This window comes from Anarrhichthys ocellatus, unplaced genomic scaffold, assembly GCF_004355925.1.
Source record: "Anarrhichthys ocellatus isolate YVR2014 unplaced genomic scaffold, GSC_Weel_1.0 scaffold78, whole genome shotgun sequence".
Lineage (NCBI taxonomy): Eukaryota > Metazoa > Chordata > Actinopteri > Perciformes > Anarhichadidae > Anarrhichthys > Anarrhichthys ocellatus.
Window position 1 is genome coordinate 1170532 of NW_022280108.1, and position 10430 is coordinate 1180961.

Here is a 10430-nt window from a genome sequence, read left to right on the forward strand (position 1 = left end):
AATTACTGAGCATTTTTAAATATTTAAATATATAAAGTAGGAGCCACAGATATGGTAAGGACATCTAAAAAGTATGACGACAAATAAAAAGCTAATCTGCTTCAGGACTTTGACGTCACCTTTTTTCCAGCTCATCAAATTCAAACCAGTGAACAAAATCAAGGACAAAAACATAAATACAGAAATCTCTCTTATGTGAATAAACAGCTCAAATTTTGTTTGAAAAATTGCGTTTCACTGTTGTTGTCATAACTGATAGAAATGATGGCCAAAGCTGCAACAATAAAACCCAAGTTTTAATAAAAACAGATCCATCCTTTAAAGAAATAAATAACTAAATCAAAAGCCGTTCTGATCTCTAATAAAAAAAAAAGCTCAATATAAGGCCAATATAAATAAATGTCTTTTAACTGCATATTTATTTAGACAGGCCAGCAGTACGCATTGTAGGATTTAAATAAACTTCACAAACACAACAACACTAGCTATGATAAAAACATACAATGACAGCAACAGCTGAGAGCCCGGCAATTAAGATGGCAGAAACAAAAAGGGAACAGCTCGGTACACAATCATTCAAACCGGTTGTTTCAGTCTATTTGAGCCACACAGGCTCGAACATGAGAATCCCCGCTGGTGTTTTTATGTGTATTCTTCCTCTTTGCAGCTGATCTACGCAAAGAGTCACCTGAACACAAATCAAACAGCTGGAGGCGGTTTTAACAGCAGTCCTCTGCTGTTTTCGCCGATGGGTCCGTCTAAGCTTTGGCTCTCTGGTTGTAAACCCTGTTCACAACAAGGTTTTTTTTGTTATCTCTTCACTGTACATCCTTCTCAAAACAAAAACAAAATCTTCAAAAAGCTTCATATGATACAGTTCATGTTTCTCAGTGATGATACGCTGGATTCCATGTGCGGTACCAGGACCTGAAAGGACAAAGAGGATTATCCACTCAGACAAATAAAAAGTGATGCATTGCTGTAGATTTAATCCCAAAAGTATAGAGTGCTGCAGCGGTGAAAAATTTGTGTTGGCCAACCCGGAAGTTGGCATTGAATTGGTTGCCTTGATAAAAAGCGAATGGGATTTTTCCATTAAATTATTGCATTGGAGACAAAATCGGTGGTCCACAGGTGAGTTTGTGTTGGTGTTTCTTACCCTGGTGTGCTGTAGGAAGCTGTGTTAACCTGGGACGCTAAAGAGACGGAGGCTGCTGACAATCCGTTGGGAGAAGCTTCACGGCTTCCACTGTTTGGAGAGGAATTCGATGAAACTGGAAGGAAAAAGGTCAAAACATCATTATATAGTGTATATGCACACATACATGGATCATACTTTTATTACAGTCGTGTGCTATTTAGCCCTGGAGAGTAAGATAAGAGATGAAAATGTTTTGTTGTTTCCAACATCAAGAATGAACGTTATCAATAGTTGAACGTAGGAAACTTGCCTGTAGCCGGAGGGCTGTAGGATCTGGATGTTGTGGCCTGAAACTGTGTGAAAACGGATGAGATAAAACAAACTTCCCTTTAGGACTGTAATATATATATGCTCTATGATATATATACTCCACTGATAGTTAGCGTATCTTAGCATAAAGACTGGAGGCAGAAGGAAACAGCTAGCCTCTGAATTAAATGATATAAATTAATTGTAACAATTAATACAAATAACAATGAATTAAAGGGAAAGTACACATGAAAGTTGTATATGTATATATTTTTTATTCTAAGAGAAAGAGATCGATGTTTTAGACAGCTAACCATTCTGGAGTTGTAGCTGTGTGACTTGACTGATATACTCGTCACCGGGCAGTAGATCCTCTTCTCCTTCTGACGCCGATTACAGAACCAAACTCGAACCACCTCCTTCTCCATGGCTAGCTGCTCTGAGATCAGGGTTATCTCTTCAGAGTTGGGCTTGGGGTTCTGAAGACAACAACAACAACAAAAAACAGGATTTCCTCATTTCATTAAAACGTTAGGACGGGACATTTTTAAGGTATATAGAGCCTGGCAACCGCTGTTGGTGTCCATATATATTGTTCTTTATCAGGATATTTTAAAACTTATGTAAAAAATATATAACTTATATGTTTGAAATAGAGCTTTTTGTGTCTGTACAGATGTAGAGATCAGGTGCGATGTCTGTTAGCCTAAGAGACAAAAAAGTTGGTTAATAATGCTAACCAACTTTTCTTCTATACGTAATAAATTCTATAAGTTAGTAAGATGAACATGCTCTCAATGGAAAAACCTGTTTATAATCTCCGCCAGGAGGATCATGCCACCGCTCACGTATGTGCCTCCGTGAGCCTAGTGAGTGTGAACCTCTGTGTCTGTCCACGGCTTATCTCACATTCTGCTGCAGCAAACTGCAGAATATTTTGGGTGGCAAGTTATGGCGGCATGCTAAAGGACCTTGCGTGATTGTGGTAACTCACGCTTTCACAAAACACCTTTTATTGACTGTTAGGGGCACATCTAAAAATGCGTGAAAAAACGGCATCCTTGCCGTTTTTTGCACTACTGTAGCCCCTGTCATTTTTAAGCAACGAAAACCTGCTAGCTGCGATGACGATGATGATAAAGTTGCAGTAATTTAGTAGTAAGCCGCTGACTAAACAAAACAAAGTCAAAACAAAGATAGATGAATTTCTAGGACCTAAATCCTCCACACTAGCTTCACTGCATCATTTGTCAGTTTGGACTTTAAGAGTGAAGCAAGTAAAAAAGCCTGTATGACGGATGATTAAGCTCCGGTACAGCCCAAAAATGGTTAACTTTTCCTCCATACATCGACCGTAGACTGATATTTACGGCAGAAGAAACGATTTTTCCAGCTCTAATTGGTTGTTCCTCGTCACATGACATGCTGCAGAATTAATTAGTTTTATCTTGGGGTACCCCTCTTGCTTTTGAGCGAGCCTTCTTTGTGTCTACATTGGCAACAATGGATTTGAGGGCGCAAAAAACGCTTCATGTGAACGAACCCTTATGTTGCCATTGACTGCCTGCTGACTTATTCACTACTCTTAACCAACCCACAGCCAGTGGTGGCCAGAAGTAATAACACAGCTGAGTGCATCGCCAACCACCAGCCGCTACTCTGCGCCCAGTGGTGGGATAAGTATTTTCACTTTTAGTAATTTTGGACGATGTGTTTAGCTTACAGCTAACGAAACAAACAGTATACATACTGCTGAGTACATCGCATTTCAGCAAGATTGTGTAAAATGTCCAATAGGACGACTTTGAGCCGATTGCTTGCATACACCGCCGCTTGTTTTTGAGTTTGAATCAAGTGTTTTTCACGACGCCTTACAGCTCAATGGTGTCTAGACAATAGTTAGCCAATTGTCTGTTGTATTCATTCAATCACACAATACAGCAGTGGTCGTTGCAGACACACCTGACGGAGATCTGCACTGCACTGAGTGCACCTTTCTAGTATTAAATATAGATTTAGTTTTGAACTCACATCAAGGAAACGCTTCTCCAGAGTCATCTTGATGTTTGTTTCAATGCTCGTCCTCTTTTTCCGTTTGCGTCCGTAACCCTCTATCAGCGGCGGCAGAGAGGTGGGGTTGTTCATCAAGTCAGGAGGTGAGTTCTCTAATGTAAAAAAAAAACCAAGACTTGTTTTTGTTTTGGTGAGACAATTTTATTGAATTTTACATTTGATTTACTTCTTTTCTAGCCCCTTCTCATATCCAGCCAGAATATCAGTGATACTGTAATGTAAAAAATGCAGTCACTGTGTTGTACCTGCGTCACTCAGCCATTTCTCCAGCAAAGGTTTGAGCTTGCACATGTTTTTGAAGCTGAGGTTTAGAGCCTCGAAGCGAGAGATTGTGGTCTGACTGAAATCGTTCCCGTACAGTTTTCCCATCGCAAGGCCCACATCTCCCTGTGAAAACACAAAACGCGTGAACTATTTCACCTTCTCATCATACAAAACAAACTAAATATACTTCATCAGTTTGACAAAAAGATCCTGATCCCAGGCTTCTTCAGTGGTGCCGCATATTGCCTCTACTTTTGGTGGAAAAAAGGGTGTTAATGCCTTCAAAGGCCTTAGAAACTTGGTCTCTTGGTTTTCAATCTTCTCCAGAACATAAAAAAATACATAACTCAATAAGCACCAGTTTTCAGGGAAACAAAGTATAGTTCTTCTTCTTAATTACCTGGGTGAAGCCCAGTTTGATGCGTCGTTGTTTGAATGCTTTAGCAAACTGCTCCAGCTCTTCCAGATCACTGGGTTCCTCCTGCGGTGGCACTGACATGTGTTTGGGCATCTGCAGGTGGGACATGTCCATGTGGTTCTCCATAGACGGGCCTACCAGACCGGAGCGACTCATAGCCTGGATCAGATAACAGGCAACACAGAAATAATGTTTCAGTTTCCAAGTGACGTAAAAGAAAACAAAATGTTTTTACTGTCCTGTAGCACAACAACGTTTATTTGGCCAGATGTCCAGATTATGTCTCTCTGCTTCATGCATTCACTTTGTGCTGAAATGTGTGGAGACAGGAAGTGGTCTGGATTTACCTGGGGAGTCAGAGCCAGTCCAGGTTGATGCTGAAGGAGACTAGTTTGACTCTGGCAGGGAAGGGACAGCAGGTTCTGCTGCAGAAGGGCTGCAAAGGAAAACAGCAGATTTTGATCAATTATCTGTTGTCAAGAAATAGATGCAGCATGCACATTCCCCCAAAAACCAGGGTACATCACCGTGTAGCCCCGCCCTAAAGCATCCCCTGCTTTATTGTCTGTTTGACTCTAAATGGACCATAATTTACTGATGGTTTCATGGTTCATTCATGGTTGGCTGCTGAAACCATGGATTTCTACAAAAACGTGTCAGATTTAGGGCTCCACCTTGGTGGCTGGTGGGGCTCTGGGAGAGCAGGAAGGGTGAGGGAGACGACAGGTGAGACGGTGGCATCAGAACCAGCTGCTGCATGGTGTGAAGAGAGGTGAGCTCCTGTAGCAAAGACAAACAAACAAGACAACAAGCTGTAAATACAGCCTTCAGGGTTACATACTGTATATATATATATATGAGCACTGTGCACATTTACCAAAGCATTTCACTGAGGTACTTTACAGGAGTATTTCAATTCAATGCTACTGCACTTCATTTCAGAAGGAAATATTGTACTTTTTCTCTCATTACATTTATCTGACAGCTTTCATAACATATGATCAGCTTATAAAACATGATGCATTTCTTTAGATAATTCTGAGTTATAAATTAAAGTATTAAAAGTTAACAACATCAACTATTTAATTGTTGAATCCCTTATTCAATCACAACTTCTTAGATACCAATGTGACCAAATGTCTTCTTTTTTGGATTTGTCAAAAGAATTCTTTGGTTCATTTTTATTATGTTTCTCCGGTGATTTAGCGTAGCACTCTGTTAAGTTCGGAGGCTGAGATATCTTTACTTATAGTCCTTTAAATGGGTCCAAACTCCCATAATGCAACTCGATTGTGTCCGTTTTCATTCGACGCTTCCCTGCCTGTTCAATGTGCTTGTCTTTCAAATTCCATACCGCTAGTTTAAACTCAAGCTTTCTGTTGAAAAAACGTCGAAATCCGTCTCCAAAACCCAAACTAAGATATTTACTGCTGACATCACTGTGACGTCATCAGAGTTATTTTCTCGGTATATTAAACTGGTTTCACTGGTTTTAGTTGTCTCCTCTTGACAAGTAAACTTGTCCTCACTTGAGTTCTCCTTTAGAATTAAAAATGCATAAGTTTGACTTAAAACAGAGTAGTTTTAATAACTTTAATTTACCTCAGTAAGAAGTAAATAAACTTCCATCACTGACACCTTGTGCAACGATAACTGATTACTGGCTCACACACTTCCTTACACAATATGCATAGTGTAAAATAGAATGATATATTGCAATGAAAATTGGCTACCTTATCTATTTATTTTATTTTAGCTTACTGGGATTTAGGGGATATAATATGGGATAGATTTTTTGTATTAGATCAATTTATTTATTGTGTTTTCGAGAATTTGGGGGTTATAAACTGGGGTATTCATACATTTTTATTTTATATATTTATTTAATATATTATGACACACTGACATTTTGGGGTCATAAGGTGATATTTTATTTTTAATGTATTTTATATTCTATTTTGGCTAACTGGCATTTTGAGGTTATGAGATGGGCTATTTATTTTTAAGCTCCTGTGTATTGTTGGGATTATTTGAGTTGTCTTTGTGTTCATGTGTCAAATAGGATAATAAAATGTTAAAACAACAGACCCCAGACAGCTGACCTCCAGGCACTGGAGAGCTCTGTGTCAGGTGACATGTCTTCAGTGTGGCGGCTGAATGAGGCGAGCCGTTGATCTCCTCTGTCTTTATCTGAGACATCGAAAGCACAACCAGTAACAGTATTAACCCAGGTTTCATATGGATGGGTTGAATAATTAAACGGATGGGAAATATTGACGGTGCATAATAAATGAGCATGTTTACATGTGTGTAGAGAGACAGTGCACACACACACACACATTCTCCAGGACCAGTTTGGTCACTAAACATGACACAAAGAGTGATAGACTCCCTCCCCTCAGGCTAGCCAGTATGCAAACACCCCCCCCCCCCTCCTAACCCCTGAAAGCCATGTCACTTCCTGAAAACACAAGCACTGAAAAAAGGAATGCCCTCCTCTTGCCAAAAAAAAAAAAGAAGAGTGTTTGGAGAAGTAATCCAAATAGCTGCAAACTATTTGAGATGTTTCTAAAGAGTCATTATTGAGGTGTTGTGTGGGGAGAGCAGGTGGTTTATCCTCAGGGTGTTAGCCGTCTAAAGTCAGTTGATTCTCGTTCCTCTCGGCTATTTATATTCCAATTTAGCTTCGTTATTAAGTGCACATTAATTCTTGTGATGATCTTTATTTCACTTGTTATCAACAAATACCACGAAGAGACAGAAACCAACAATGAATTCATACTTCTAACAAGTATTTTCTGTGCTTCCAAAGCCTTATAAATCTTATTTCTCTGTGCTATAGAGCTACACTATCGTCCAAAAAAACATTTTCAGTCAATCCCACATAGACCGTCCTGCTGCTGATACTCGTCAAAAACCAAATGCGCATTAATCTACCACTGAAAATAGTCCTCAACTGTTTTCTACATTTTAAGTAAAGTTTGCTAAAAAACTACAGTGCTCAGCTGTTTTAGGGAACTTACTGGGTCTTTTTAAGGTAAAACAATATACCTGTGATCTGTTTTTAAAGATATGTCTTCAGTTGGAATCAATGGGTTGGGTCAATGAGAGCCTCAGACAGCGTGCGGAAGTCAGAAAGTACAGCAAGTATTTATGTATACACAGACTTAAAAAAAATTTTGGCTTTTGGTCTTTGCATAAGATTTGTTGGCAATAGCAAAAACTACAGAACAACACATATTCTTTAACATACAAGCAGCAAGATATAATAATTGTTTTTTATCATTTGCTTTGGCTCAATTATTGAATAAGAATTGTTTTAATTTTCAAAACAATCATTTTAAATCTCTGAACAGTTAGTTTGTTGTTTACAACAAATTCAAAAATTCTCATTCATAGAAAGCGTAGAGTAAAAATTAACAATTTAATGCTTCATCCACACACTCCTGTTACAGCGTAGGATAGCACATTGCTATTGCCAGATGGTTGACAATTTTCTGTAACCAGTGTAGCATTAAAGCATGGTGGAAACCTAGCCAGCTGTACACTAGCTATCTTATTCCACCATGCTTTAATGCTACACTGGTTACTGAATGAGCTGAACAGCAGGCTGGTGGCCAGTGTAGCATTAAAGCATGGTGGAAATAGTGAGCTAGCTAGTATGCTGGTTCAGAATATTATATTACTGGATTATGAGGCTAGCTGCCTTGCTAGTTCTCCGTGAAATATTCTCCACAACTTTTCTTTCATAGTTTATGCCATCATATGCAACATAATCAATTCATTTCTCAGAATCTATCAAACATACATTTATGAAATGGTGTTATGCACCGTGAGAAAGTAGTTTTTTACTGAACTATTGCAGCTTTTTTAAATGTTGCAGGGTTTGTTTGTTTGTTTTTTGACATGGGTGTCATTTTTTGGCAAATTTTGTGTTCACTTTCAATGACTTTACATGGAAGATTAAAGGTGAATTTTCTGTTTACGGGACATGTAACACACAAATAAATGACTGTATATATACACATATCATATTTCTGTGTACTACATTAATGACGTTTCCGAGTAAACTTTTCCCTGCTGCTAGAATTAGAATTTAAAAAGCCTCAGTGTGATACACGGCAGCATTCAGCGAGAAAAAAACATTCTTGTATAGTACAGGAAGCATTCAGTGTCAGCAAAACAGATATTTGTAGATATGAAACATTTCCAGGTTAAAGAAACATCTGAACATTTTGACCAGTACGGCTCACGCAATGACAACACAGCTTTTCATTTTGTTGCGTTTTACAGACATTATAACTGGGCTTTTGAAGGATAAATTAAATGTTTTGAGGAATTTTTTGCAGACATGCGATAGAATTTTAATGTCATATGAAGCAGTTATGATAACAGTTTAGAGAATGTTTATTTAAATGAGCCAAAGTAAAAAACTGTAACAGGATCCTGGTGGTTTGGTTGAGTCTTTGCTTTCTCTGGATGCTTTTTCTCATAATTTTCAGTTATTTAAGAGGGGAATCGGCTTAAAAACTAGTAACACTGAGTGACGTTAACGTTAAAGATATTTTTTAAAGATTAGGAGAAGTATTTGATCCATGTCTGCTGCGCTGGATACAAACATTAGCATGCTAGCAAACAGGAAAAGTTACTACGTGTTAAACTAAATAATTTAAATCCTCCTGGTGACCGAAATATTATTCATTAAATCCTCATTGAACACAGGAAGTGCAGTAGTGAATCATTAAAAACTCTGTTACTCACATGTCGATTGAAGTCGATTCCGTTTCGCTCTAAATGTCAGAAGAGAGAGAAAGAGATTCAGTTTTGTTTTTAAATGTCGACGTTCAGCTTCTTCAGAGTGACACACAGAACAAATGAAATAATAGAATAGACTTTCATATAACTTTATTTAAAATTCAATTAAGCTGAACGAAAACTATAGCTGTAAAAACAAAGGTGAGTTTTTTGGCTTTTCTTTTGTAGTTTGATTTGACTTGGATCTAAAACACACAGAGTATAAGGTGTTACAGTAAGAACAACTTCTCTCATATGGTCCCAAGTTAAAATGTTAAAAGTAAGACATGTTGACAGTTGACTTGAATCAGTGCAAACTAAACCACAACATAACTGCAGCTGGATACAACACAAACAGATACATAGTAGCTGGAAAACAAAAGATAGACAGACAGACAGATAGATAGATGGTAGTTGGTCACTCCGTAGTCGTGTTAGGAGTTAGTCATATGAGTCGCAAGTCACATAAATTGCTTGTCATTCGGTAGTCCCGTGAGTAGTTAGTCCCATGAGTCGCTAGTTACATGAGTCGTTAGTCACTCGTTAGTCACTCTGTAGTCCCGTGAGTAGTTAGTCCCATGAGTCGCTAGTTACATGAGTCGTTAGTCACTCGTTAGTCACTCTGTAGTCCCGTGAGTCGTTACTCCCATGAGTCGCTAGTTACATAAATCGTTAGTTATGTGAGTCGTTACGCCCACTCTGTAGTCCCATGAGTTGTTAGTCATGTGAGTCGCAAGTCACTAGAGTTGCTAGTCATACGGTAGTTATATGATGAGTTACTCTCACATCGGGACTCTCAAGTCGCAAGTCACTTGATAATCGCTTGAGTCACGAGTCACGTGATTTGTTAGTTCTGTGAGTCGTTAGTCACTTGATTTTTTTTAAATTTCTATTCAACATCTTAACATGCTTTCAAACATATTGCTTATTTTTTGTTTTGTCTTATTTAGTTATGTTTTGTTCTGTCTGTGCTATGATGTTTATTCTAAATGAGGCTGTCAAAGACAAAGACAAACTGTACAAAGTTTTTCTTGCTCATGACTGTTTTTGTCCTGTTTTTCTCTCCTTCTATTGTTGTTGTATATATTGTTGCTTTAATCAATAATAGTTAACATGTAATAGAAACATGTTAAATGAACAGTTTTTCGCCAAATAAAAAAAAAAACATGACAAAGAAAAGGACACAAGGACACAAGGTTTCGTCCTGCACTGAGCATCGGTCCGTGTTTAAAGAGATGAAGAGGACCGATGGAGGAGGAGAGTTCAAAGGTGTGCTTGATAAGCTCACATCATTTGAATGTCAAATGCGGCCTCCGGGAGTGTGTGTGTGTGCGTGTGTGTGTGTGTGTGTGTGTGTGTGTGTGTATATGTGTGCGTGAGTGAGGCAGTGAGACACACGATGCAAATACACCAATAACCCCCCCCCCCCCC

At 38.5% G+C, this 10430-nt stretch overlaps 1 protein-coding gene across 2 annotated transcripts in view; it reads right to left on the reverse strand.

The window, feature by feature from the left end:
- Window positions 1-72: 72 nt before the first annotated feature.
- pou2f3 (POU class 2 homeobox 3) overlaps window positions 73-10430 on the reverse strand; it is a 14678-nt gene continuing 4320 nt past the window's right edge. For both annotated transcript variants that reach the window (XM_031874177.1, XM_031874178.1), the window contains 10 exons: window positions 8967-8995; window positions 4880-4985; window positions 4553-4641; window positions 4188-4364; window positions 3769-3910; window positions 3482-3615; window positions 1765-1929; window positions 1452-1494; window positions 1160-1274; window positions 73-927 (listed from right to left, as the gene is read on the reverse strand). In XM_031874177.1, the coding sequence (XP_031730037.1) occupies window positions 888-927; window positions 1160-1274; window positions 1452-1494; window positions 1765-1929; window positions 3482-3615; window positions 3769-3910; window positions 4188-4364; window positions 4553-4641; window positions 4880-4985; window positions 8967-8995 (1040 nt within the window). In that variant the 3' untranslated portion in view covers window positions 73-887. The remainder of the gene's footprint in view (window positions 928-1159; window positions 1275-1451; window positions 1495-1764; window positions 1930-3481; window positions 3616-3768; window positions 3911-4187; window positions 4365-4552; window positions 4642-4879; window positions 4986-8966; window positions 8996-10430) is intronic.